The sequence below is a fragment of the Limtongia smithiae genome (genome assembly GCF_038497785.1).
Source record: "Limtongia smithiae strain NRRL Y-17922 unplaced genomic scaffold V1518scaffold_8, whole genome shotgun sequence".
NCBI classification, from domain to species: Eukaryota; Fungi; Ascomycota; class Lipomycetes; order Lipomycetales; family Lipomycetaceae; genus Limtongia; species Limtongia smithiae.
The window spans coordinates 318898-344536 of record NW_027117629.1 but is presented as its reverse complement, the minus strand read 5'-3'; the positions used below and the strand labels follow the sequence as shown (position 1 = coordinate 344536).

The 25639-nt window shown below is 52.8% G+C and overlaps 10 protein-coding genes and 1 non-coding gene across 11 annotated transcripts; 6 read left to right on the top strand and 5 right to left on the bottom strand.

Moving 5' to 3' along the window:
- Nucleotides 1–519: 519 nt before the first annotated feature.
- On the top strand, nucleotides 520–3140 carry V1518DRAFT_434013 (Afadin and alpha-actinin-binding-domain-containing protein). Its single transcript, XM_066906240.1, has 5 exons — nucleotides 520–830; nucleotides 892–972; nucleotides 1033–1097; nucleotides 1157–1262; nucleotides 1320–3140. Exons 1-5 carry the CDS (start codon nucleotides 672–674, stop codon nucleotides 3015–3017), a joined length of 2109 nt encoding a protein of 702 aa, XP_066758754.1. The 5' UTR covers nucleotides 520–671; the 3' UTR covers nucleotides 3018–3140.
- Nucleotides 3141–3496: 356 nt separating this feature from the next.
- V1518DRAFT_t43 lies at nucleotides 3497–3570 on the top strand. The gene has a single exon. It is a non-coding gene; the product is annotated as a tRNA-Val (tRNA).
- A 638-nt stretch (nucleotides 3571–4208) lies between these two features.
- On the bottom strand, nucleotides 4209–8541 carry V1518DRAFT_375236 (P-loop containing nucleoside triphosphate hydrolase protein; the record flags this gene model as incomplete). The annotated part of the gene is made up of 5 exons (XM_066901494.1): nucleotides 4209–5408; nucleotides 5459–5721; nucleotides 5869–7243; nucleotides 7295–7955; nucleotides 8009–8541. The coding sequence occupies 5 exons, from the start codon at nucleotides 8539–8541 to the stop codon at nucleotides 4209–4211; spliced, it is 4032 nt and encodes a 1343-aa protein (XP_066758753.1).
- A 310-nt stretch (nucleotides 8542–8851) lies between these two features.
- V1518DRAFT_418761 (uncharacterized protein) lies at nucleotides 8852–10094 on the bottom strand. Its single transcript, XM_066904612.1, has 3 exons — nucleotides 9763–10094; nucleotides 9617–9707; nucleotides 8852–9566 (listed from the first exon to the last, which is right to left on the bottom strand). The coding sequence occupies exons 1-3, from the start codon at nucleotides 9789–9791 to the stop codon at nucleotides 8991–8993; spliced, it is 696 nt and encodes a 231-aa protein (XP_066758752.1). The 5' UTR covers nucleotides 9792–10094; the 3' UTR covers nucleotides 8852–8990.
- A 152-nt stretch (nucleotides 10095–10246) lies between these two features.
- Nucleotides 10247–11066, top strand: V1518DRAFT_418758 (putative polysaccharide biosynthesis protein). Its single transcript, XM_066904611.1, has 5 exons — nucleotides 10247–10363; nucleotides 10418–10457; nucleotides 10519–10573; nucleotides 10624–10847; nucleotides 10895–11066. The coding sequence occupies exons 1-5, from the start codon at nucleotides 10316–10318 to the stop codon at nucleotides 10993–10995; spliced, it is 468 nt and encodes a 155-aa protein (XP_066758751.1). The 5' UTR covers nucleotides 10247–10315; the 3' UTR covers nucleotides 10996–11066.
- V1518DRAFT_418752 (WD40-repeat-containing domain protein) lies at nucleotides 11000–12788 on the bottom strand. The gene has a single exon (XM_066904610.1). It carries the CDS (start codon nucleotides 12765–12767, stop codon nucleotides 11067–11069), a length of 1701 nt encoding a protein of 566 aa, XP_066758750.1. The 5' UTR covers nucleotides 12768–12788; the 3' UTR covers nucleotides 11000–11066.
- A 105-nt stretch (nucleotides 12789–12893) lies between these two features.
- On the top strand, nucleotides 12894–15027 carry V1518DRAFT_314501 (NUC091 domain-containing protein). Its single transcript, XM_066901122.1, has 3 exons — nucleotides 12894–13758; nucleotides 14100–14667; nucleotides 14727–15027. Exons 1-3 carry the CDS (start codon nucleotides 12964–12966, stop codon nucleotides 14735–14737), a joined length of 1374 nt encoding a protein of 457 aa, XP_066758749.1. The 5' UTR covers nucleotides 12894–12963; the 3' UTR covers nucleotides 14738–15027.
- Nucleotides 14924–16936, bottom strand: V1518DRAFT_418748 (mitochondrial carrier domain-containing protein). Its single transcript, XM_066904609.1, has 4 exons — nucleotides 16798–16936; nucleotides 16249–16267; nucleotides 16112–16188; nucleotides 14924–16059 (listed from the first exon to the last, which is right to left on the bottom strand). The coding sequence occupies exons 1-4, from the start codon at nucleotides 16810–16812 to the stop codon at nucleotides 15250–15252; spliced, it is 921 nt and encodes a 306-aa protein (XP_066758748.1). The 5' UTR covers nucleotides 16813–16936; the 3' UTR covers nucleotides 14924–15249.
- Nucleotides 16937–17710: 774 nt separating this feature from the next.
- Nucleotides 17711–20080, top strand: V1518DRAFT_418744 (uncharacterized protein). Its single transcript, XM_066904608.1, has 2 exons — nucleotides 17711–18297; nucleotides 18351–20080. The coding sequence occupies exons 1-2, from the start codon at nucleotides 18169–18171 to the stop codon at nucleotides 19998–20000; spliced, it is 1779 nt and encodes a 592-aa protein (XP_066758747.1). The 5' UTR covers nucleotides 17711–18168; the 3' UTR covers nucleotides 20001–20080.
- V1518DRAFT_313840 (peptidase S8/S53 domain-containing protein) lies at nucleotides 20042–22375 on the bottom strand. Its single transcript, XM_066901121.1, has 3 exons — nucleotides 21676–22375; nucleotides 21542–21621; nucleotides 20042–21490 (listed from the first exon to the last, which is right to left on the bottom strand). The coding sequence occupies exons 1-3, from the start codon at nucleotides 22250–22252 to the stop codon at nucleotides 20084–20086; spliced, it is 2064 nt and encodes a 687-aa protein (XP_066758746.1). The 5' UTR covers nucleotides 22253–22375; the 3' UTR covers nucleotides 20042–20083.
- A 1499-nt stretch (nucleotides 22376–23874) lies between these two features.
- On the top strand, nucleotides 23875–25353 carry V1518DRAFT_314612 (uncharacterized protein). Its single transcript, XM_066901123.1, has one exon. The coding sequence runs from the start codon at nucleotides 23995–23997 to the stop codon at nucleotides 25183–25185; it is 1191 nt and encodes a 396-aa protein (XP_066758745.1). The 5' UTR covers nucleotides 23875–23994; the 3' UTR covers nucleotides 25186–25353.
- Nucleotides 25354–25639: the final 286 nt, after the last annotated feature.

The following is a 25639-nucleotide window of genomic DNA, read 5'->3' as shown; positions in this document are numbered from 1 at the left end:
ACCGTCCGTTTAAGAGTTTGGATTGACCGGTTGGTGATGATCGAATGAAAGCAATGCCCACCCCTCTTGTTATTGTCGCGCGTCGGGAGGAAAGGGAGAGCGTGACTGGCGGACAATTTACGCAGCAAACACCTGGTTAATGTCGAATGCGCGTAGAGCAGCAACGGCAACCTACACGTCGATTAGAACCGAAAGCTCGTGGGAAGACCAAACCAATTGGAACCACATACCGTGAACAGAACGAGGTTCTTTACGAGTGGCCAGGTCTCGTCACTAAAGATAGCATTGGAAGAGGACTTTGACGCCATTATGTGTACTGAGTAGTCGTGTGAATTGAAAGCGTTGCTGCGAAGGTATCAGGATCGACGTAGATGAAGTGCCGTTGGCTCATCAAGGCGCGGAAAACTTCTAAACCTTATTGTGTGCTCACGTGACTCAGCTGAGTGGCTCGGTTGCTGTGGCAACGGTGCACGACGCGTGAACGGCGGGCGACGGCTGTGGACGCGGGCCGCGTCGTGCGGTTTCAAGCAGCTGGAATTGACGCCTCGGTTTGCGTGCGATACCGATCCGCTTGCCAACGACACCGACGAGAATCTACACTAGACGCGTGTTTTACTCTTTTCTCGATTCTTATTGAGTAGCGTCAGCTGGCGCAGCTCGGTTTTAACATCATGGACGCGGACACCGACCTCTATAGCGCGTCACGCCGGCTCAACACGACGCTCGTGTCGAAGGGGCTTCTTGACGGCACTAACACGCTCAAATTCTACGAAGGCGCAGACGCGCGCAAGGTTATCAACTTCATCTACGACATTGTGCAACGACGAGATGTATGTTCCGCTGTGTGCGTGGACAGGCCGGTGATGAATAGTGACTGATGCGGTGATACAGAAAGATGCGGACCAGAAGGAGAGCTTGGTTAACACCGTGCGTGAGCAAAAGAGTGCGGAGACGCGGTTGAAGAAGACTGTTGTACGTACCTGATACTGTCTCACCGCTTGCGGGCCGCGTTACTTACCACTTTGGATACAGACGCAATTAGAAGCAAGGATCGAAGGCCTGGAACGTCAGGTTGATATTGCTACGGTGCAGAAGAAGTATGCATATCCTGAGGCTGTGGATAAGCTTGAATGTGGTGCTGACGGACGTGGTATAGTGCGATGAGCTTGACGGTCAGGCAGATTGAGGCGCAGAACAAGGCACTGCAGGATGATATCGCGAAGCAAAAAACTATGCTCGAGCAAATACGTGCACAGGATGCGGTAAGATATATTATATCGTACACAAATCCTGACTGAGTCTAACAATAACAACGACAGAACGAGCGGCGCAAGCGCGACCAGCAAATAGTGCGAATGAAAGACAAGGCTGGCTTCGATATCCGCACGCGGATAAGATCTGTCTCAACAATGACCGGCAAATTTGCCAGTTCGCAACTTGGCACCAGCATCGGAAGCTTAGGAAGCAGCCACAGCTACAACGAGCGCTTCAGCGAGAACCCTTCCTCGGTTGCTCTGTTTCATACCGACGCGGCGACAATAATCCCCGACGCGCTGCGCGAACTTACCGACGAGAACGCGCGTTTGATCGCGCTGATAAGGGAGACAGCCGTCACATTAAATATCTTCACCGGCGAGAAGTCCATCGCGAACGAGCAGGAATTCGAGACCGTGCTGGAGTACACGCCGACTTCCTTCTCTGAGCTCTCTATCGAAGTCAACAATAGCCTCGAAGTCCTGCGGGAGCTGCTGCATGACCCAAAGTACGTGTCCGTGGAGGAGGTGGCGCACAGGGACCGCGAGATTGCGCGATTGAGCAAGCAGCTTGAGATTACGACAAGTAATTGGAAGGACGCGACTCAAACAATGGATGAGTGGAATAAGTATTTAGATGGCAATCCAGATATGCAGCGGCTTGGTGATAAGAAGGTGGACGCTGAAGCCGGAACGACGCCGGAGCAGGCGGAAGGTACTACAAAGGACGGCGGAGAGAATGATGCCATTGGCAAGGTAGCAGCACCAGTTGCTCAAGCTCAGGAGACAGCACAGATATCGCGGATACCAGCACCACCTAAGATGTTACCACGACCACGAGTACTTCCCATTCCACGAATCAAGTCCATGGCGGCCGCCAAACCAGCTTCAATTGCAGGTGCTCACTACACACCCGCCGACGTACCCGCCGCTGTGGAAGGCAACGAAGTCCATAGAGATAACACTGCTGAAGCAGTACGACCGCTCGTCGAAGAGACAGTTAACGATATCGTGAATACACCCGACATACCGGTTCTCAAGTCGCCAGTCAAGGATATGAAGACGCCCGCAGGGAATATATATCCATGGCGTATGCTATCTGATATATCAAACACTGCCGGGTCGCCCGCACGGGTGAAATCGGGTGTCAACAAGAGCAAACTCGTCGAGATGGTTGATGCAGACACAACTTTTGACGATATTAGAAACACAGGAGAGAACAGCGTGGTTATGGAGACGCCTATACTACGGCCATCAAAATCTCATCGACCATCAGTTCGGTTATTGTCATCGCCGGAGTTACGAAAATCCACACCACGAAGCACACCCGCCACCGTGAAGACTGCCGCCGCTACAGCCATCGCGTCAACATTCTCGACACCTAATGCTACCTCGAAACCCGTGTTCACACCCGGTGCTCTAACACCACTATCTGCGCTCTCTAATATCCGACTACCTCAACCAATCATTCCCCCAACCACCGAGAAGCCAGTCAAAAGTAGCAGTGCAGGGTCTACCGTTAGCAGCAGTCCACTTTCCGTCGGCCTTTCACCCGTCAAACTCGACTTTTTATCAACTTCGGAATTACTACCACTACCACGCTCCTTGAAACGACGACGAACAGACGATGCCGCTGATGCCGCGGATACCGATGACAACAACAACAACAAAAACAACAACGAAGTGTGTGATAATGATCTAGGCTTTAATATGGGCTTATCTCCGGTCAAGCTATCATCAAAACGGTTTAAATGGGATGAATGATTTGGTGGTGTCTCATTGGTTCATTTGCTTCTGTTTGCTACATTTTGTTCCTTTGCTAGGGGTTTTTCTGGGAGATGGCTATCTCTGTATAATATATCTAATATATGACCATATTATTTACGACATTTAGGCAAGATTTAGTGATATTTTGCGTTTATATAGTAGCAGTGATCTTTGAAAGCTGATTAACACAAGTCATTAGACTTCCAACGGAATTTCTACGGTCAAATCATTGAGCTAGCTATATTGCCGGTAATCGTACGTTCCACCTGGAGACTCAGATTCATATGAAAATGAGCCAAGTTAGCACAGCACTGGCTTTACAGGCACATTTTTAATTGCAATCACGTAACTATCTATGCCTGACGCGGTCTTGCAGTTGGGGTGTACATAAATCATTTTCAAAGATTTGGCGCAGGAAGCGCCAAGCGCGAAGCGAGACACCATGATACTCGCTTTCAAGTCAAAATTTCAAGATTGGTTCGATGGTCTAGTTGGTCATGGCATCTGCTTAACACGCAGAACGTCCCCAGTTCGATCCTGGGTCGAATCAATTACATTTTTTTGTTCCGTGCGTTGTTGCTATTTTGCTATTTTGTTCCTTCAGATTAATAATAAATAGCATTCCTGCTCTTCTAGACCATGCATGACCTCTATCTTTAGTTGGACTCTAACACGGTCTTTGAGGGCGCTTGATGTTGACACAGCGCGAGATTCATGCATTTAGCAGTTCCAATGCGGCGTCTGGCAATGGCGGCACTACCGGTCGAGTGAACATTACTGCCATCTTGCTGCAAGTCTTTTGTTGAATCGATGCTCCATTTCCTGATATATACCTGTTTCTGTAGGTGAGAGCATCAATGATCGTCGGCCATTGACTTCTTGAACCAACGTTGAGACTGCAGTGTCAATTAATGAATCTTTGTTGCTCGCACGGTCGCTGGTCTCTCTGTCCTGCTCTGCATTTTCTCATGTTCTACATGGCCTGCGCTCTGCGATTGATACGCAGTTGATGGCTGATCTAGCTAGAGGTCGTCAAATACTTGTATATTGAGCCGAACCCCATCCCGGGTACATGCAGACTTCTCAAGGAATAACCAAAACTCAGACAAGCTATAAGAGAACAGAGACAACAATAATTCACACAACTAACAACTGGAGAACAGAGAGGAGTTATCTGATCATTCTAGTCTACTCCTCACTAGACTGCTTCAGGAGTGCAGCCAGAGAACTAGTCTTATTCGAAGCCAACTCATAAAACTCGCCAACCTCGACGACCGATCCAGCACGCATGACGACAATACGATCACTGCATTTCATAATCTCAGGCGAGTGCGTAATCATGATTACGGTGGGTTTATACCTCTGTCCACCGATTTCAATGCCGTCTCTAGACAAGGCGACAACGACTTGGCGAATCTGTCGCGCCGAGGCTGCGTCGAGCGCTGACGTCATCTCATCAAATATGAAGAGCCGCGGTTTGCGCAACAACGCACGCGCAATCGCCATACGTTGAATTTGGCCTCCGGAAAGGAGCACTGAGTCACCGAGATGCATGTCGTAGCTTTCCGGCAACGAGACGATGAATTCATGGATTCCGACTTGTCGACACACGTCCTCGACATCGCGCATGTCCACTTCCTGAATGCCCAGGCCGTAGGTTATGTTCTGGTATATACTACCGTCGAAGAGCTTAGTAGACTGCATGACCACCGAGATGTGTCGCCGTAACAGCTCGACATCGATGGATTGGATGTTGTGCCCGTCGAATGTGATCTCGCCCGACTCGGGGACGAGGAGACGAGTGAGCAAGTTCGCGACGGTAGATTTGCCGCAGCCTGATTCCCCGACGATGGCAATACTCTCGCCAGCGTAGATCGTCATTGTTAGGTCACTCAAAACTGTGGCGCGACGACCGGGGTACGAGCACACGACACGATGAAACTCGATTTTGGGACCATGTGATGCGAATGAGGAACTCTTCTGCATCATCTGGTCCTTCGACCTGCGGCCGTTGACTCCCGCGATCACGGACTCATCCTCCCGCATCATCGCGAGCTGCAACAGAGCAAGCCCGCCTTCCTTTGCTTTACTCGTCTGCGGTAATGTACGGAGAATATTCGACGTAGTTCCCGACGAAAACACGAGTAATGTAAACACGGTAAGAACTTGCGTGAGGGTATACGAGTCGCGGGTGAGGAATGACGAGCCGGTATATAGCAGGATGACCTGGATCATGTTCTCGACGCAGTCGTTGAGTCCGGTCACGATGCCGGCGCAGATGCCACGGCGGTAGCCTAAGCGGCGAGAGCTGGCAGAGAGGGCACGCAGAGTTTTAGTGAAGTGGTGCTCAAGACTGAGAACTTGCACTGTGCGCAATTTTGTAGCAACCTGTCGCTGTTAGCACCCAGAACCTATCGGAATGACAAGCAAAGGCATACCTCATAGGCAAGAGCGCCGAAAGCAGCGTTCTGCTTCGCATACAACTTCGTCCAAAACGATGCATTCAACGAACTCAGTTGTCCGCACCCCGCGACAATCGGAATCATTGCCAAACCCACAAGCGTGAGCTCCCATCCGACCACCATCGCCCAAATCACCGCGACTGACAACATGACCACAGCGCTGATCACCGGCGCGAGGATGCGGCTCAGTATAGTCCTCATGTCATCGGCCACATTGACGAGTACACGCGATAGCGAAGCTGCAGAGCGGTCGTGTAGGAGATTGAACGATGATGCGGATTGGCTAGGGGTTGAGACTTCGGAGTCGTCGGTGCGAGGATTTGATATCGTCGAGCTATCCTTGGTTGAAGTCTGCAGTGATTCTGTTCCCATCACAAAGTCCTCACTCCGCTTCGCCCCAGCGCTCTCTTCTAGTCTCGCGACCGGCGCAACCTCGAGAAACCAGCTCCAGTTACGCGTCAGTACTTTGCGAAACGCGATATTCTTTATCCGCGCCGTCCATACCTCGCCCGCGACATCTAGTGCAAGCAGATTGCCAAATGCGGAGAGCGAGTCAACCACTGAGATGCCAAGAACGATAAATGGCCACTTGTAACTGGTTTCGTAGGTGCCGTCGTCGGAAGGGAAAATGGAATATAAAAGACGTGCAAATGAGTATGAAAACAAAGGCATCGCGGCGCCGTTGATGAGGGCGAAGATTATACCTAATGCCATAAGGAATTTTCGGCTCTGGGTTTGCATGCATAGAAATAGAAATCTTATGATCGATATAGAACTCTCCTTCTGCTGTTGTACCTTGGGTTCCAAGTCCTCATCGGCTATTGTAATCGTCTCAAACTCTATGTCTTGGATTTCAATGTCGTCTGGTTTCAGCTGGTTTGAGAATGTCGAAGGCTTTGTCTCGATGGATCTGAGTACGTCGCCGGCAGATATACGCGACTGGCTATGCGGCATGACGGAGTAGTGCGGCGGGTGAAAGATCTCGTCTAGGTCGTCGTCGCTGTAGTGACTGTCCATTTCATGCCATGGCTCTCTTTGATTTCGAATGTTTTCGTGTGCCGCTTGCGATAGGTTTCGTAATGGACCGGCAGGATCAGCTTCGAGTTCGTATCGGAGACCACACTGCGCGACTTTGCCGGATTGCATGACAATAACACGGTCATCTTGACCGACCTGGGACAAGTTATGAGTAACGATGATAGTCGTTCTGTCGGCGCGCCACGCGCGAATCGCGTCAATAATTAGACTTTGCGATGCGGGATCCAACGCGCTCGTCGCCTCGTCAAGAATCAAAATCGGCGAGTTCCGAATAATCGCGCGAGCCAATGCCACACGTTGTCGCTGTCCACCGCTCAGCGTGCCGTCTTTGACGACGGTGTCAATTCCGTCTGGAAGTTTATTCAGCATCTCTGTCATCATCGCCATCGTGATCGCGTGCGTCATTTGACTATTCTTGACCGGGCCTGGCGAACGCGAGCCGAGTCGGATATTTTGTGCAATTGTATCACAAAACAACACGCTGTCCTGTTGCACGACAGTGATTTTTTGCCGAAGCAATGCATTATCGATAAACTCGACATCGATGCCGCTGATAGTTATCTCTCCAGAGGATGGTCTGTATAGGCTCAGAAGAAGGGAATGTAGACTTGATTTTCCCGAGCCAGATTCGCCGATAATGAAGGTTAACTGGCGTGGTGGAATTGAGAAGCTAACGTCTTTGAGAACTTGCTCGCTTGACCGAGATGGATATGCAAAGTTGACCTGGTCGCGTCAGTATCTAGGACCGTGAAATGCAACAGTGGAGAAACTCACATGGGAAAACCTGATCTGTCCTTCAAATAAATTCGAGCTAGACTTATGCTGCTTGTGCTCTTCGTTCGCTCTCTTCCCGCTGTCTATAATAGCGCGTACTGATTCCATCGCGACCTGCGCTTTCTCGATCGCCATAACTTTTGGTCCAAAATTCGATACACTGTGCATAACGACGTTCGCAGTCCAGTACACCGTCAAAACGGACCCCGCCGAGATATGTCCGGTGCGGACTAGCGTCCCGCCGTACCAAAAAGCGCCCATGATCAGCAGGAGCACGATGAATTTAGTCAACGCCTGCTGTAGTGCGTTGAAGAAGGCGATTTTCTTGTTCACGGCGGATGATAGAGTGCTATCAGATGTGAACTTTGTTGCTTCGATAGATTGAGCGTTGAATAGCTGGACGGTTTGTATCGCGGCGACGGCCCAGTTCACGATTTTGGCGGTGTGTGCAGAAATTGTATTTTCCTGTGCCGTGAGATTGGTGATTTCTTTGCTGAGGACGCCGTGGACGATGGCGATAGCTGGAATCGCGCACAGAATGACCAGCATGAGTCTCCAGGAGAAGTATAGTCCAACGCCGAGAGCGAAGAGCATGTCAATGACGTGGAATATATAGACACTGAAGTTGTAGCCCATTCCTGAGTCATATTCATCAAAGAATCTGCGTCATTAGTTAGTGTTACGACAGAGAGAGTAAAACAATAGAGCGCATACTTCTCGCACTTGGTCATGAGTGCTCCAGAGCTGTCCAAGGCATCGTACCACGCCATATCTTTCTCCATGAGCGAGTCTAACAACATGTTGCGTGCATGTTCAATCTGACTGTCGGTAAAGCACTGGCAGGTGAACATGATGACAGTCCACAAGAAGATGCAGCCGATGCCAATCAGCGCCATGCTGATAAGATATGGCTGCACCTGAGCGAGTAGGTTATAAGACGGATCCGTGGTGACAAGGTAGTCATTGAAACAGTTGACGATGCTGCCGATTAGCACCGCGTTAGCTGAAGGGTACACCGCAGTAACCATGCACGTTGCCACAAAAGCAAGTAAGGGAATCACATCCGTACGTCGCATAAAACGGAAGAGCGATAGGAACGATGGTTTTGCAGTCCGAAAGGGTAGTTCATCGATTGTCGGCCGTTCGTCGGTGGCATATGCGCTGGAAAGGTCGGTCTGATCAGAGAAGGGATTGGACTGTGTGGTGTCCTCAGAAAGGTCGGATCCAGCAGATGATACGGCGGCCATGGTGCTTGAAGTGTGCCGTTGACTCTAGTTGCGATAGCGATAACTGCAGATGAGCAGCAACAGATGCGCGGTCGTAGACTCGAACTCTCAACCGGCCTGAACAGGGAGCCGCGAGAGAGCGGAGCGGGATGATATGTAGGCATTTCCATCAGAAAGGGGTATAAAGCAGTCTTCAGCTATCAGAAGTGTCGCGGGAACAATAACAGAGTAACAACAATACGGGGGCGACTGCCACAAGTCGAGATGCGCTTTTGCGAGGTAGACATTCGCAAGCACGTGAGAACATCGGGTAAGGGCTCAGTTGCGGGTTCGCGTTCTGCCTCGTACTCAGGAGACGTTCAGAGGATCGATCGTACGTACGGCGATCAAACGGCTCAGTTCATGAGCTCGAACCCATAAGGAACGAGCGCAATTATACTCAAACGCGCGAAGCTATCTCATACATTACATTAGACTATTCTGTCGCCGCCGTATCTATGATGCTCATCGTCGTAGTGTGGGGCCCGAGGGTCGTCATACAGCTGCGGGTTATCGGATAGCGAGTAGAGCGGACGGGTTGAGTCCAAGTCCTGCGTCCGCGACATATCTATAGGAGTCGCGCCAGACAATAGCGGCTGATAGTCTGAAGTGTTGGTGGCGACGGACTCGGTCGAGGCGCGGCCGCGGTCGTCGGCGTAGAACCCAGGAGGGCGGTGGTCGTCGGGAACGGCCGACACGGCAATGTTTGGACCGTTGTGCCGCTGCTCGTCGAACTTCTCGCCTTCTTCAGAGTAGGCCGGCAGCGTCTGCTCGCTGTTGTATGACCAGCGCTGTCCGAAGCTGATGGGCGCGCCACGCTGGCCTGCGGCCTGGGGATACTGCGGGAGGTTGGACATTTCCATGGTTTCGTCAGGTCCGTCGACTGCTGTGCGAGCAGCGTCGGCGTCGTTCGCATCTTTTACTTGCCGCCTCATTCGTCGTGCCATGCAGAAGCAGCGGATCACGAAGCATAGGACGAAGAACACGAGGGCGCCAACACCAACACCCTAACACTGTTGGTTTGAGAAATCAAAATGCAGCATGCACACGCACTTACAGCATAGATGATGGTCCTGTTGGTGGGGATGATGTAGACTTCCTCATCGCGCGCACCGAGACTGCGACGGACTAGCCGGGGAAGCTCCGAGCTGCGCCAGAGTTAGCAAGTGCGCTGGAGGACCGCAAGACAATGAAAACACGCACAGACAAGGAGAGCAGGGAGTAGGAGCCATGGTTCATGCGAGGATAGTGAGTGTCGTGCCAAGGGACAGCGACGCGAGAAGATGTATAAGGCCATTCGCCGCTGTACGCGACTGGACCGCATTCGCATGCGCATTGAGAACTGCGCCCCGCAAATGCAAGCACTGCGCTGCGGCGCAGTTCTCCGCCGCGCTACTCGCAAGATCACCTCGCCGGAGTCAGCTGCGCCGTGGAATTTGGACCGCCTCACCATGGCCAAGCTCACCATGCCGATTAGATAGCAGCACAGGCGACTGCGCCGCGTCGCGGCTCAGGCCGGCCCAGGCACACTCGCGTGGCAGCGGCACCGCAGCCATGCGTACAACCCGGCCCACCCCACGTGCACGAAGCCTGAGGGGTTTGTATTGACACTAAACCCCCTGAGCTCACTATCACGTGCCCGGTTCTTGTCTCGATTTTGCTCGCAAAGCTCATCGTCGACCTCCATAGTTGAAGCACCCAAGAGCCCTCAGTTCCTACGGCACACATCCGCTCCACATCCACATCAGCAACAGAGATGTCAGCCTCAAACTTTGATGCCGAGAATGCTGAGAACTTGGAGGATGTGAGCCATTCTGCGTCTTTGTGCTGTTACATCTCGTGCTAACTTCGCCGCCAGATCGAAAAGCAGTTCGCCGTCAAGGCAGTCATGCAAGCACGTAAGCGTCTCGCAGACCTACGCGTATACATGCCGGTAGCGAGCTTACACTTGCCATACAGAGACATACTGGAACCTACTTGAGAAGGTACGAGGCTCAACCCTGAGCCTGACCAGGCAAGCCCCCATAACTCTCGCTCTGGACGTCCGTCTCTAACACCACATAGACTCGACGAAGAAATCTACACACACTTCCTCAACGACTTCCCCGAATACAGCACCACGGAGTCTGTCGCACAGATTAAGGAAGAAGACCTCAAGTCCGTTAGCGGTAAGGACCGGTGGCGCAAATTCATGGCAAAGTACGAGAAAACTGTGCACGACTACAACTTTGGCACCCTGCTGCGCACCGGTGCGACCTGCGAGTATGAGAATGAGACGACGATCTTCGGTGAGTGCGCCCGCATTTGACTTGTCGGCATTGCTAACTCGATGTAGTCGTGCGTATGCAGTTCCTGGCGTTCGAGATCGCGCGAAACAAGCAAGGCATGAACGACTGGATCTTCGAAAAGGCACAGAGCGAAGCCCAGAAGAAGTAAAATACCGGTTCTGTTTGAATATATGTACATACACGAATAATATACACAGCCAAGATACCTTACACAAGCAACTAGTCCCAATAGTTTATCTTCCCATCCAACCCCGCCGTCGCCACCTTACTCGTCTCCTGCGGATGCGGTGCAATGCAAGTGAGCGCCTTTTCGTGCGCCTTGAACTTGCTCTTCATCTGCGTGCTCTTCCAGTCCCAGAAGCACGCATAACCGCCTGAATCACCCGACATGAGAAACTGCCCGTCGGCAGAGAAATTCACCTGGATCGCGTATCCCGCGCAGTTGTTGCCCTTGAACACCTTTTTGCGGTTCTGTCGGAACCGGTCCGTCGCACCAAACACGAGGATCTGGTTATCCATGCTCTGCGCAGCCACGTACTTGCCGTGCGGATGCAGCGCAACCGCGGGCATTGACTGTTGCTGCGGGTCGGCGATATACTTGATGGGCACGTTGATCTGCCACTCCCACACACGGATTGACTTGTCGTCGGAGGTTGTCATGAATCGCCGGTTCTCGTCCACAAAAGTGATCGTATTCACTCCTGAGAGATGGTGATTGTACTCCTGCACGACCGCACCACTGTTCACGTCAAACTGCACGATCTTCTTGTCAGACGTGCCAACAACAAACTGGTCCTGCTTATCCGCCTCTGGATTGAACTTTACGCAATTCGGCATCGACCGTGTAGTAAACCGTGAAATGCACTGTCCGGTCTCCGTATCCCACAGTTTGATCTGCGTATCGAACGACGCAGACAAGAACTTCCTTCCGTCGTTTGTGAAGCAGATATCTTTGACCGCCTTGCTGTGTCCGGAATACGACCGCAAAAGCTCCCTACCGTGATAGCAATCCCACAGTCTGACCTTCGCGTCCATTCCTGAAGACAACAACAAATGGCCGCTGCGAGGAAAGAAGCGTAATGCAGACACACCATTCTTGTGGCCTGCCCACGAATGTATCCGGCGCTTGGGAATGAAACAGTCGTGTTCACCCGGGTCTCGGTCGAGATTAATATCCAGATCCTGCGGCACATGCATGTACGTGCGCCCAAGGTAGTCGTATAGGCTCGAGCCGTGGAACTGTGTCTTCTCGGTCTGCGCGGCGGGTACGCGCGGTCCCTTCGCCACCGCCTCTGGTGTGACCGGCGCAACTTCTTCCTCTTGTTCGTCCTCGCTGTACTCCTCTGATGATGATGATGACGACTCGTTCGGATTTGTGTACGCAGCCCATGGTCCTCGATACGCGTTGTCGCCATCCAACTCTCCCGCGTCACCCTGCTTCTGCCGCTTGCGCTTAAGTTCCTGCTGTTGGGCCTTGGACGCCCGGACGTCTAATATATCCCGCCCGTTGTTCTTCTCCGCCTTCTCTACATCGCCCGCGTACGGGCCAAACTCCTTCGTGTGCAGCGACGGATCACGCGTATACCCCATCGCTTGGAACGTCTTATGCTGCACGCGGAACACCGCGTCGTTGTAGGCCTGCTCTTCCGCGTACCCTGTCAGAACATTCTTCCGCTTCAATGACACATCGCCCTTGGGATTAGCGGGGCCGACAAAGGGCCGCGTAAGCTCGTCGTAGGTCGGATTATACGCGATGACTTTGTCGGTCACCTTTGGTATCATCACCTGCGACCGTAGCTTGTCGTCAAAGGTGAACGTCGATATTGGCGCGATCGCGTACTGTGGTAGCGCGGGTAGGTCATCCAGTGGCACCGGAGGCTCTCCACCGCCCACACTGTCTTTGCTTGAGTCCGAGGCCATCCTGAATGTTGACCATGTGCCTGACGCCGTCCATCTTGAAAGTCCGCAGAGCGTGTCAGGGTTGTTCCAGGGCTAGGGTTGGCGTTGTCCCAACCAGCCTCGTCCTCAAATTTTTTTTCTCTCTTCCTATCATCTTTCCTTCTCGTCGCCCGTCCCCCCTCTTTCTTCCCCTCTTCTCAGAGGACCAACAGCAACAATGGGCGTCCAGAAGAAAGAGAAGAGTCGCATTAGTCGCGAGGCCAATGACCGGCCTGGCAACCTCAAGCAGAAGGGCGAAAACTTCTACCGGGATGGCGCCAAGGTCAAACGTCTGAAGATGTATAAGGAAGGTCGCGCGCAGCGCAACGCGCAGGGCGAGATCACCAAAGCCGCCTCGTTTCAAAGCAAGGAGTTGCCAACGGCGCGCGTCGAGCCGAATCGTCGGTGGTTCGGTAATACTCGTGTGATTGCGCAGAACACGTTGACACAGTTCCGGGAGGCGCTTGGTGCGTCGAAGAATAATCCTTATCAAGTTCTTCTGCGACAGAACAAGCTGCCCATGTCGCTGCTCGAGGAGCCACAGCAACAGTCGGCTGTGAAGGCACAGTTGGTTGAGACGGAGCCGTTTACACAAACATTCGGTCCCAAAGCACAGCGCAAGCGACCGAAAATCTCCGTCGGCTCACTTGACGATTTTGCGAACAAGTCTACCACCGATTTTGAGCAGTACGAACAGAAGCTACTCAATGAATCGCTGATGAGCGTCGAGGCACCGACCGACTGGATCCAAGAAGCGCGGGACGCTATCTTTTCCAAGGGTCAGTCAAAGCGAATCTGGAACGAGCTTTACAAGGTTATCGATTCTTCCGATGTCGTTGTTCACGTCCTTGACGCCCGCGACCCGCTCGGCACTCGGTGTCAGTCAGTCGAACAGTACATTAAGAAGGAGGCACCGCACAAGCACTTGATCTTCATCCTCAACAAGTGTGACCTCGTCCCCACCTGGGTTGCAGTAAGTATTTCCCCATTACCCTTTGCTCTATCATGTCGTCCTCCGGTCTCGCCTCCTTGTTTAATTTTCGTCTCCACTGTTAGTCAAGAACCCTCTCTATGTCGACTTTCGTCGCATATATTCACCGTGAGAGGGAATCTGTTACAACTTTGGTAGATTGACATACGCGGACTAATTAACCTGCGAAGTTCTGCCTGAGTTGAGCTGTGGCTGGGATTGTCCTTTTTGGATTTTCCCCCAATGCCGCCTTGCTCTTAGTTAGCAGATCTACACTATTTTTTTTTGCTTTTTTGATACTGAGACCGAGGATGATCATATGGACTGTGACTAATGTCTTTCAGGCTTCATGGGTGAAGACTTTGTCCAAGGAATACCCTACTCTCGCATTTCATGCATCGATCAACCACTCTTTCGGCAAGGGCACGCTCATTCAGCTGTTGCGTCAATTTGCTCTCCTCCATTCGGACCGCAAGCAGATCTCCGTCGGCTTCATCGGCTACCCCAACACCGGCAAGTCCTCGATTATCAACACGATCCGCCAGAAGAAGGTTTGTACCGTCGCGCCCATCCCAGGCGAGACGAAGGTGTGGCAGTACATCACCCTGATGAAGCGCATCTATCTGATCGACTGCCCCGGAGTTGTGCCTCCCAGCACCAAGGACACAGAAACCGACATCCTCCTGCGCGGCGTCGTGCGTGTCGAGAACGTGTCCAACCCAGAGCAATACATCGCCGCAATGCTCGCGCGTTGCAAGACAAGCCACCTTGAGAAGACATACATGATCTCGGGCTGGAACACGGCGTCAGAGTTTTTAGAGTTGATCGCGCGCAAATCGGGACGCTTGCTCAAGGGTGGCGAGCCGGATGAAAACGGTGTCGCGAAGATGGTGTTAAACGATTTCACGCGGGGCAAGATTCCGTGGTATGTGCCGCCGACTGATGACCGCGATGCGCACAAGGAGGGCGAGGAGAAACATGATGAACCGCAAGGCGAGGTGGCTACTGAGGAAGAATTCATCGAGAATACCGCTGACAAGGAGGGTGATGAGTAGTTTTGGTTTTTCGGGATGGGTATCTGTGCTGGGCTTTTCTGTACGACGGACGGCGTTTGTGTTACAAAAGTTTTTGCATATGGTTGTTAGACGAGTTAATACGACATTGCATCTTTCAAGGAAATATGGTAATTTAAACGTGGATTAGTAACGAATTCACAAAGAACGTAAAACCAAGAACGTAAACTAAGAAACGCAAACTAAACGACATGACAAGAACATATGAACAAACGTCTAAATTACGGATCTCATTTCATATACGATTCGATATTTTTCTTTCTTTATTCCTTCACTACTTGGATCTCGTCCCTTCGTCCCATAAAGGTACTCAAATGTTACACTAGATGCTTTCTATCTAACTAACGACCGGTAGCGGCGCAGCGGTGCAGATACCCCCACAAAAGGGAGTAACGACAACCGCGACAACACTAGACGACGCTTAACCAGAGCCACCGGAGTACTTCTTGCCGAAGAGGATGAGCTGGAGCTGATCGTAGATGGAGATGACACCGGCACCGGCGACACCACGGAGGATGTTAGCACCGGCACCCTTGAAGAGAGAGCCGACACCGTCGGAGGCAACGATCTTGGTGAAGGCATCGAAGGAAGACTTGTACTTGACGGCCTGGCCGGAAGTCATCATCATGCGACGACGGATGGTGTCCAGGGGGTAAGCAGCGATACCAGCAGCAGTGGTAACGGTCCAGCCAAGAGCGAACGAGGCAGCGAAGTTGCCCTCGAGGGAGCCGACGAGGAGAACGGGCTTGATGGAATCATAGAGACCGAAGTACAGACCACGGTAGACGACAATACCGACGACGGAGGGGCCGAAACCACGGTAGAGACCGGCAAGACCGTCCGAGGCAAGGGTCTTCTTGTAAACATCGATCAGACCATTGAACTGACGCTCACCGCCCTTGGTGGCGGACTTCGCATCGTTGGCAAGACGAGTACGAGCGTAGTCAAGGGAGTACACAAAGAGGAGCGAGGTGGCACCGGCCATACCGCCAGAGGCGAGGTTACCGGCGAACCACTTCCAGTAGCCATCCTTGTCCTTCTTGAAGCCAAACATGGCCTTGAATCTGTCACGGAAAGCGAAGTTCAACGCCTGCGTGGGGAAGTAACGGATGACATTAGCGGTGTTACCTCTCCAGAGAGAGACGATGCCCTCATCAGCAGAGGTACGCTTGAAGCAGTCAACGATACCACCGTATCGCTTGTCGAGACGGCCCTGCTTGATCATCTCATCCTGCGGGGTTGTCAGTACAGGCGCCAGAGGCGTAAGCAATGACACAACGGACCTGGTTCTGGATAAGAAGCTTGATACGCTCGATAGGAGCAGCAGCGGTCTTAGAGACGGCGGCAGAGACACCGCCCACTGAACAGATATTAGCACCGTCCCGCGAGACAGATTACCTAGGCGCGTGAGGGAACGTACTCAAAAAGTCAATCAAGAACTAGAAGACAGTTAGCATCATGTTGTGACGAGCGTGTCAAACAAGGCGGCGCAATTGGTTCGAGAGGTGGAATAGGGTAGCCCTGCGACACTCGCCGCCAGCAATCCCGATTGCAGGACCAGCTACGGCGAAGGTGCCACACGATGCCATGTCCAGACGAGAAGAGCTTTCAAGAAAGCCCACAAACAAAAGGCAGAACGAATTGCCGTTGCTGCAGGTTATTCCGCGGTTGTCGATGTGCAGTGCAGAAGAAAAGCGCAGTACCTGGCGCCAGGTACCCCACGCATACTGAGATAGTCTCGCATGTCATCAACAACCGCAAGCAGCACCAATCGGCATACAACACAATCGCAGACAAAATGCAAACGATTGGAAGTAGCAATCGAAGCCCCAGCGAGCAATGCCTCTCAGGACGAGCGCGTTGAGCGAGGCACGCTACCACTCGAGTCGCACCCCCCCCGCGTCCAGGGCCCTCCAAAAACCAATTGCAGTGCCGCCAAGGAGAAAGCAGGGAAAGCCGGAACACTTACATGCGAGTCCGCCATTGTGACACAAGAATAAGGACGAGGAGAGGGAGAAGGGAGTGGTTCGCGAAAGAGACGACGAAAGGAAAAAGAGGAGAAAAGAAAAAAAGAGGAGGAAGACGGCGGCGCGGTTAAGACGCTGAACCTCGCCGCTGCGGGTTTGGCGCGGTTGGGCCGAGCGCCGCTGCTGCGCTTGCGCTCACCGCCGTGCTCCCGTCTCCCCGCACGCCCCGCACACTCCAGCACGCGCGTCCGCGCCTGCCATTGGCCGGGCCCACTTCCCGCCGCGGCCCCTCCACCGACATTTCCCGTCCCTCGCAGCGCGCGAGCACTTGCGGCGTAACTGCGGCTATGAAGCTGCGCTTACGCCACAACCCCGCCGGTCTGCGCGGCCGCAGCTGGCCGCCCGTCCGCTTCGGCCAATCGCCTCTCGTGACTGCGCTCCTCGTCCTCCTTCCCCGTCTTGCCCGCTCCCGCGCCCCATTCGCCCACTCCGTCGATCCGCCGGAGCCCTTCCGACCGCGGTTTCTGCGTGGATTGGCTGCGCCGGTCCTCCGCGTGCGCGCATATCTAGCACAGCTGCCATCTTCAGCGCCAGCCAGGCCGCCTGTGCCAGACAGCCCGCCTGTCTGGACAGGCAGAGCGGGGAGCAGGCGGCTGGCGCCAAACCCGAGCCTGCGCCGGTTAGCTGCTGCTCGGCCCGCCCACACTCTGCGCACTCGGCTTTCAATCTTCCGACATTAAACCGGTTTCGCGCCTCTTGGAGCCAGCGGCTGCCTGGTTCGTCAACGCGGCCGCGAACCGGCAACTCGGTTCGGCGTGCTAGGAGCAAACGGCCGCGTTAACGATTGGCCGCGCCGTCGTACGGTGCAACAGCAGCGCGCCTGCTCCTCGCGATGGCGGCTGCAGTGTCCGCGGTGCGATAGAACCGGGACGGCCGAGGGCTGCCATCCCAAGCTATGTCCATGCTGAGGAAGTTGTGATCGTAGAAGGGGTGCACGCCGCGAACATGGCTACTGGCTCTGCGCCAGGGGCAAGGCGCCCTGACAGCAGCCGGGTAATCTTCAAACCTACGAGACTAGGCTGCCCCTTCTGGACACACGATAGCGCAGTGCGTACAGAGACTATCCATGCATGCGACTTCGACTTCTTCGTCTAGCATAGCATATCCAGGCAGCATCACGGCTGCGTCCAGGCAGCAGCTGATCGTAGAGGAGACCGACGAGACTCGCTCAATGAACGCAGCGTCGAAGCTGGTGTCCATTGCAAAATGGCACTGACCTTGTAAAACGCACGAGTGTCCTTTGCAACAAAAACTTATCCGGACAGCTGCTTCTGAAGAACGAAGAACACCCTACCACTCACACGTCTGTCGACATGTCGCATTACATCGGCATCGATGTCGGCACCGGCAGCGCGCGCGCGTGCATCATCGACTCAAAGGGCGACATCGTTGGCCTGGCGACCGAGGACATCAAGCAGTGGAATCCCAAGCCAGATTTCTACGTACGTGGTGTCTCCACCTGCCAGGTGGGCGTGTCCTCCGCTGACAAAACCAGAACCAATCCTCCGACGACATCTGGGCCGCATGCTGTGTCGCGGTGAAAGCAGCGCTGGCCATGGGCTCGATAGACCCCGCGAGCGTGAAGGGCATCGGTTTCGACGCGACCTGCTCCCTCGTCGTCATCAGCGAGGCCGACGACTCGCCCGTCGCCGTCGGTCCGGACTTTAGCGACGCGAGCCAGAACATTGTCTTGTGGATGGACCACCGGTGTCCCGACGAGACTGCCGAGATTAACGCGACTGGCCACAGTGTGCTCAAGTATGTCGGCGGGCAGATGTCGATTGAGATGGAGGTGCCCAAGGTGAAATGGCTCAAGAACAACATGCCAGAAGGTATGTTCAGCAAATGCAAGTTCTACGACCTCGCAGACTTCCTCACCCACCGCGCGACGAAGAAGGAAACGCGGTCGTTCTGCTCCGCCGTGTGCAAGCAGGGCTACGTCCCCATGGGCGTGGACGGCAGCATGAAGGGCTGGTCTGCGGACTTCCTCGAGGCAATCGACCTCCCTGAGCTCATCGAGGACGACTTCCGCCGCATCGGCGGGGTTCTAGGCATCAACGGCACAATCCTCTCCGCCGGTGAGTATCTAGGCGGCCTTCTCCCCGCCGCCGCCGAGGAGCTCGGTCTCGTCCCTGGCACCGCCGTCGGCAGCGGCGTAATTGACGCGTACGCGGGCTGGATCGGCACCGTCGCAGCACAAGTCACCGATCCCGAATGGCACGCCGACTGCGTCGACAAATCCGAGAGCGACCTCGACACCGCGACGCACCGTCTTGCAGCAGTGGCTGGCACCAGCACATGCCACCTCGCAGTCACCAACAAGAGTGTCTTTGTCCCGGGCATCTGGGGCCCATACCGCGACGTGCTGCTGCCGAGTTACTGGATGGCTGAGGGCGGCCAGTCCGCAACGGGCGCGTTGCTCGCACACGTCATTTCCTCGCACCCCGCCAGCGCTGAAGCCCGCAAGCTCGCCGCCGCGGCCGGCATGTCTATTTTTGAATACCTGAACAACCTGCTCGAGGACATGCGCAAGGCGGCCGGCGCGCACTCGCTCGAGTATCTTATCAAGCACTACTACTTCTACGGCGACTTGCACGGCAACCGCTCGCCCATCGCCTCTGAAAAGATGAAAGGTGCCGTCATCGGCCTCTCCTTCGACGTGTCCGTTGAAGCTCTCGCGCTGTCCTACCTCGCAGCCGTCGAATTCATCGGCCTGCAAACCCGCCACATCATCACCACCTTGAACGACTCCGGCCACAGCATCACCAGCATCTTCCTCTCCGGCGGTCAATGCCGCAACCCTGTGCTCACATCCTTCATGGCGTCCTGTACCGGCATGCCAGTTGTCATCCCCAAATATATCGACGCTGCCGTCGTCCTCGGTGCGGCGATGCTCGGTGCCAAGGCCTCCACCGCGGACGAACAGGGCTTCACGGACAACCTGTGGGACATCATGAAGCGCATGAGCGGGCAGGGAACCGTTGTGTATCCGACCTCCGACGTCAAGGACATTCGGCTGCTTGAAGTCAAGTACAAGATATTCCTGGACATGGCCAAACGCCAGCAGGAATACAGGGCATTCACTGATGCCGTGCTCGACGGCGACGACGACGCTACACAGAAGCTCGCAAGCGTGTTTGCTTAATATATTCACGAAATAATGCCTGTCTATAAAATACTCCTGGTATAAAATATGCAAACCAGATAATTAACTACTATATATGCCCATTAATTGTTCACACCTGCTCCAATACCGAGAAGATCCCACCACACCTTAAACGGATTCGCCTTTTGTTGATCCACCTTCCCATCATCCGGCGCGTCCGGTGTATCGTGATTACCAGAAGCAGGTGCTGGGCTACCAGCATGCTGCTCCAAGTCTTCGAACGAATACTTCACCGCCTTGCTCGCATCTTGCGCTTCGCCCCACATTCGCATCTGCCACTGCACAACCACACCCGAGTGCGCATCAGCCGTCTCGTCCTGCACCGTCAATGTCCACCGGCCGATACCGGCATCGCCCCAATGCGCAACACTCGTGAATGTCCAGTCAGTGAACCCTTCTTTCGACATGTCGAGCACGCGTCCCGGCGCAAGTAACGAGACAACGCCCGTCGGACTCAGCAGCTTGACCGATACTTGCCCACGCCGCTGATGGTATATCGTGACCTTGATCTGAACGTGTTCAGCACGCGCGAGGTTGGCAGCGGCAAGCGCGCTCGCGTCGACGTCAATGAACGATGTGACTCCGGTCTGCGAGCCTTGCGGTATCTTCTGATTCAACACAACTGCAGGAGAATCATACCATGTTTGCGGCTTAACCAGCTCCCATGTTTTTGCGCGCTCAACAATCGCATACGCGTCAATCTTGCCGTATCCGTATCTGTGCGAGTACTCCTTGCCGAGAGCGGTCGTCTGCAGTATCGCGTCATCGTTCCGTATCGGCAGAGCCGTATCGATGAGCAGATACTGCACATCTCTCCAAGTAAGGTCTGGACGAACAGATAGCACGAGCGCAAGCACGCCAGCAGCGAGTGGCGCTGCCGCTGATGTGCCGCCATGCTCGGCAGTACACTTACGTTTCCCGACATCTGTGGTATGTATATGAGCACCCGCCCCAGATGAGTACGTAACGACCAGCAATGCCGCGCAGTCTTCGGAGTAGTACGGGTGATTATCCTCGCGATCGATCGCACCGACGGTGATCGTGAAGATGCTGTTTGTATACCCGTCATAGTTGCAGTTATCCCCGTTTCCAGCGCCATTTCCGGACGCAAAGACGAATACACTGCCCTTCCCGCTCCGCCCATTCTGTACGCCGTTGATAAACGCCTTCTGAATTAGCGGTCCAGGGCCGCCAACTTCTTGTCCGTCATCTGCCGGACCCCAGCTGCAGGAGTAGATGTCGTTGTCCTCCATGGCGTAGTTCAACGCGATAGCTTCGTCCGCGTCAGAAATCTCTTTGGACAGAATCCGAATTCCCGAGACTTTGGAGCCATATGCCACACCGACGCCGCACACCTCATTCTTGGTAGCGGCAATCTCACCGGCACATCGTGTGCCGTGCCTGTCGTCGGCAAGTACTGGTTTCGGTAACGGTGAAGCATCATTGAAGTCGTATGATCCCTTGGCAAACTAGTTACATCTGTTAGCTGAGGCAATATCACGCAATAAGAGAGAGCGTACAAAACTATCTTTCAGATCATCGCTTTCGAAGTCAAGACCGTCGTCAACAATTGCTGTCACTACATCTTTACCAATGATATCTGTACTCTGCGTTAGCATATTCAACAATCAACAACAGCGCACGCAGCACATACTCTGAAGCCAGACGGCCGAAACATTCAGATCATGGCCGGACTGCTCGCGATTCAGTAGATGCCACTGCAGCTTGAACTCTGGGTCCTGGATATTGACCGCGCTCGCTACTAACGACGCTTTATCATCCCAGCTATCTGCCGCGGACACTGGGAGTCGCTTGACGAGCTTCTTCGTATGTAATTTCTCCAGATAATTGCGACCACTCAGACTCCGCTTGCTGAGCTCACGACGTAGCAGCGTGAGGTCTTCGTCATCTGCGGAATTCTTTTTTGTCTTTGGTGCAGAGAAAAGGTATAGGTCCTGTAGACTGCCGATACGCTCTTCAAACCGCAGACCAGTATTCTCGCCAAACGCAGTTACGGCGTCTAAACTATCCTCCCCTGGAATCTCGATGACATAGTAATCGCGAGAAGCGTAGTCGCGTGGTAGAACATTGCTGCGGGGATGATTATGCACTGCGGAAGTGATGCGGGGGAGAATGACGAGGAGTAGAAGAGTAAGGCTAAGCACCCACTGGGGAAGAGGGGGTAAAGCTGTGTGTGGGCGCTGTGGCGACGCGTCTACGACACGCGTCATTCTGGCGGCGGACTATTGAATGTGGTGCAGCGACTGGGAGAGCCAGAGCGCGTCGTCAGTGCTCATGCTGCGTCGGACAGACAGATCTGGGAGTGGCTTCAGGAAGTGCCAAGTTCAGCAGGGCGCTGGGGGAATTGACTGCCAGGACGCGCGTTCCTCTCTCCTGAATAGCTAGCTCCCAACTCCCAGCGTAATACACACCCCTCCGCGTTGTCCACCGCAGAGCGTGGTTGTTCGTGCAGCTGATATGCGAAGCCACTTATGCTACTTCAGACTTAGTACAGAGTTGGAGCAATTAGATAAACGGCATTTGTTTCGCAACGCCAGTGCAAATTCAACCGTTAGTCTTACTCCAAGACATGTTCGTGTCAGCGATCTTGGTACTTGGTGCGCACGAGTACGTTTCGCCGCGCGACTGAGACGTATTGTTTCCAAATATAGAGCGATTAGCCACTGGCGACGTATTTCATGCAATGGAAAAGTAGTGTCATATTCAAATAGTCACAGGTCAGCGGTCGGCACCTCGCCAGCAACTTAACTATCCGTTCTGCGACGCATAACATACATCGCCTGCTGCAACGTATAGAGCCTGTGAACGCTTGATTAAGCTAACCGTACATACAGTGAATGCGCCGACTTCTGATCGTCCATGGAGGCGTAAACTGATGTGAGACGCGGCTGCGTGCTGATTGCTTCTAAACGTTAGAATTTAGACTGTTGTCGAGCGCCTTGCCATACAGTAGCACTTCAATGAGGACAGCATCTTTGCAGAATATATTTGTCTTAGTTGCTTCGCATATGACAGATCGCTTATATCTATAATATAACCTGTTAGCAGATTGCGCACCGCCGGTAATTTGGCTGCAAACCGGAGATCCTTGGAGTCGTCATTTGGCTGCATATACCCGCATCAGTTATCATTTTTTAACGGAGTACTGCGTTGACACCAGAGATTTGTAGCGAAGACGAGGAACATGCAGAGCGTAGGGTGCATGCTTGAGATAACAGAATCTCGCAATGGTCAGGACGACTTCGAAGTCAAGACATGTGTATCATTCAGCTTCGCAATGTCCTTATAGTCATCTAGACGCCTATCTCGCGATTTCCTCTCGGTCATACTAATTGTATAGCATGCGTGACAGTAGAGAACAGCTAACAGATGCGTCTGGCCTATGGGAGTTTAGCCCGCTACGGCGTCATTACCAGCATGTATAATGACGGGTCGAGATCGGCGGACCTTGCAAGCACTATCGACAGCGGTGATCTGTACGCAAATCAAACTGGTTTTACTCCCGCCATTCCACCTATCATTGCGCAAGCATGTGGGCATTATTGCGTACAAAAATTACGGAGTACGGAATTACGGTGCTAGTACGCTGTTGATACCCACTCCACACAGCATCGCATTAGTATCGTTTTCGTTACTGTGCGATATGCGAATGTGATTGGACGGCATGAATTTTTGCGCACTCTCACTTCGATCATAACATTGCGTACGCTTCTAGCTAACCCGGCGGCTTACTGATATTAGGATGTATGTTCGCATACCCTCCTCCCCCCTCCCGGCGTATTTTCGCCTGATCTCTGTTGCTTTCTTGAACTATAAGATCTCAAGCTTCTTTATACGTCTGCAAGTGGTGTCCTTATTGAGAGCGTATTTTATTTGATCATACGCTGCTCCAGAAGTTATTTCGCTACTTAAGCCGCCGTCATATGCAAAGTGTTCTGAATGCTGATTGGCGATGTCACTGCCTCGGCGAACTCGGGCTCCGAATCATATGGGCGGAAAGTATCTACAGAAGAAGAGTCGCGACGGTGAAGCATTGACGCCAGAAGAAACGATAATTGCGAACGAATATCTGATCAAAGAAGCAAGACGATCCAAAATCTCTCGCAAGAGGAAGAAGAACCTGGCTATAAGCGCGGGCTACGAAGGTAACAGCTGGAAAACACTAGACGAGAACATTTCACTTATTGGCCCCGATGACCAATTTTGCAATATCAATGGAGAACTCGAAGCGTACTTCCAGAAATATTCTTGGCCTTCTGAGGGCCATAATCTTGAAACGAATCAGAGTGACGACATGCAACTACAAAACTCAGCATACGAGACACCACACCGCAAAATGAGCGTGTCAGCCGAGGGAACCCGAAATTGTTCTTTGTTTCTTACTTATCCCGATGACTTGGCAGATCAAGGCTCGGCTAATGACTGGATGGGGCTTGAAGTCGTTTATTGCGATATCACTGCAATGGCTGCGACAAGTGTACATGCAGCCGCATTTAATAATTTTCTGAGAGATTCAGAGGATGAATCTTTTGATCCAAATGATGATACTCCAATTAGATTTAATGCTTTGACGCCGAGACAGAATGCCACAATGCAGCTACAAGTGACAGAATGTGAGAATCCCCACAACAAGATGAGCGCGTTGTCAGATAGAACACGAGATCTGCTGTCTTCGTTTACTCGTGCCTATGAAACTGCTAGTGATAACTTTCCGGTTCATGTGTGTACTTCATATAACAACGACGTTAACAAAAATCAGTTTGTGGATACAACATACCAAGAGAGATATGATTTTGATTTGACAAAAGTGCATTGCGGTGAAGCTGCAGAAAATTTAATGTCACCGAGTATTTTGTCTATTATGGATAGCACAGGTTTCGATCGATTGGCACAGTCATTCAGCAGTGCAAAGACAGACGAGTCTATTGACGGAGCCAATTTCTGTCCTGCCTCGCTACTTCGAGGCAAGATGATAAACAATTTTTGTGATGAAACACATTTCAACTCGTCGATGTATTTCACCGGAATGCCTCTTATTGACACTGTGAGCGAAAGCGATTATGATTCTACTAAACGATTTACCAATGAAGTGACCGGAGGTTTATCGCCGGGTACCACAAAGAAAGATGATTTATGTGGTTAACACGGAAGTTCGGCAGGCTACTAGCGGCGGAGGCGCGGAGCCATAATATGAGGCCGTCCAAATGGCTATTGTTAGTAGATTTGTTGTCCAGGATACGCTTAATATAAGTTAGTAGATTGTTAACTAACATTATACGCTGTATCCAGCGAAATTATTTGTACGGGTGCCTTGATAGTCTTGGGTGCCATTGTTGCGAAGACCCGGCGACGTAGAGCCAAGCGTTCTGTCCTCCTGGATGAAAGCTGCTATGATTTACTACGGAGAAACGTACAGCATTTGACGAGGTGACGCAGAGAAGACTATGTATGTAATTACAGAATCTCAGATGTGCGGCCCTACAGGGTTCGACTGTTAAATTCGTGAGTCGATTCCGGAGAGACATGCAAGCGAATCACGTCCCGTCGAAGATGACGTACGCGTACGTGACGACTGTCCTCTTCCCTGGATTGACGAC

What these genes read in the sequence shown, in the direction of transcription:
- V1518DRAFT_434013 (XM_066906240.1), top strand. Translation starts at nt 672, where the DNA reads ATGGACGCGGACACCGACCTCTATAGCGCGTCACGCCGGCTCAACACG. An exon ending in CGCGGTTGAAGAAGACTGTT is followed by an intron (nt 973 to 1,032) that starts GTACGTACCTGA and finishes CTTTGGATACAG; the next exon opens with ACGCAATTAGAAGCAAGGAT. An exon ending in AAATACGTGCACAGGATGCG is followed by an intron (nt 1,263 to 1,319) that starts GTAAGATATATT and finishes TAACAACGACAG; the next exon opens with AACGAGCGGCGCAAGCGCGA.
- V1518DRAFT_418761 (XM_066904612.1), bottom strand. Translation starts at nt 9,791, where the DNA reads ATGGCTCCTACTCCCTGCTCTCCTTGTCT. An exon ending in ACTCCCTGCTCTCCTTGTCT is followed by an intron (nt 9,708 to 9,762) that starts GTGCGTGTTTTC and finishes ACTCTGGCGCAG; the next exon opens with CTCGGAGCTTCCCCGGCTAG. An exon ending in ACAGGACCATCATCTATGCT is followed by an intron (nt 9,567 to 9,616) that starts GTAAGTGCGTGT and finishes CAACAGTGTTAG; the next exon opens with GGTGTTGGTGTTGGCGCCCT.
- V1518DRAFT_418758 (XM_066904611.1), top strand. Translation starts at nt 10,316, where the DNA reads ATGTCAGCCTCAAACTTTGATGCCGAGAATGCTGAGAACTTGGAGGAT. An exon ending in ATGCTGAGAACTTGGAGGAT is followed by an intron (nt 10,364 to 10,417) that starts GTGAGCCATTCT and finishes CTTCGCCGCCAG; the next exon opens with ATCGAAAAGCAGTTCGCCGT. An exon ending in TCAACCCTGAGCCTGACCAG is followed by an intron (nt 10,574 to 10,623) that starts GCAAGCCCCCAT and finishes AACACCACATAG; the next exon opens with ACTCGACGAAGAAATCTACA.
- V1518DRAFT_418752 (XM_066904610.1), bottom strand. Translation starts at nt 12,767, where the DNA reads ATGGCCTCGGACTCAAGCAAAGACAGTGTGGGCGGTGGAGAGCCTCCG.
- V1518DRAFT_314501 (XM_066901122.1), top strand. Translation starts at nt 12,964, where the DNA reads ATGGGCGTCCAGAAGAAAGAGAAGAGTCGCATTAGTCGCGAGGCCAAT. An exon ending in TCGTCCCCACCTGGGTTGCA is followed by an intron (nt 13,759 to 14,099) that starts GTAAGTATTTCC and finishes AATGTCTTTCAG; the next exon opens with GCTTCATGGGTGAAGACTTT.
- V1518DRAFT_418748 (XM_066904609.1), bottom strand. An exon ending in AGCTTCTTATCCAGAACCAG is followed by an intron (nt 16,060 to 16,111) that starts GTCCGTTGTGTC and finishes ACAACCCCGCAG; the next exon opens with GATGAGATGATCAAGCAGGG.
- V1518DRAFT_418744 (XM_066904608.1), top strand. Translation starts at nt 18,169, where the DNA reads ATGTCGCATTACATCGGCATCGATGTCGGCACCGGCAGCGCGCGCGCG. An exon ending in ATCCCAAGCCAGATTTCTAC is followed by an intron (nt 18,298 to 18,350) that starts GTACGTGGTGTC and finishes TGACAAAACCAG; the next exon opens with AACCAATCCTCCGACGACAT.
- V1518DRAFT_313840 (XM_066901121.1), bottom strand. Translation starts at nt 22,252, where the DNA reads ATGACGCGTGTCGTAGACGCGTCGCCACAGCGCCCACACACAGCTTTA. An exon ending in TTCGGCCGTCTGGCTTCAGA is followed by an intron (nt 21,622 to 21,675) that starts GTATGTGCTGCG and finishes CGCAGAGTACAG; the next exon opens with ATATCATTGGTAAAGATGTA. An exon ending in ATGATCTGAAAGATAGTTTT is followed by an intron (nt 21,491 to 21,541) that starts GTACGCTCTCTC and finishes AGATGTAACTAG; the next exon opens with TTTGCCAAGGGATCATACGA.
- V1518DRAFT_314612 (XM_066901123.1), top strand. Translation starts at nt 23,995, where the DNA reads ATGTCACTGCCTCGGCGAACTCGGGCTCCGAATCATATGGGCGGAAAG.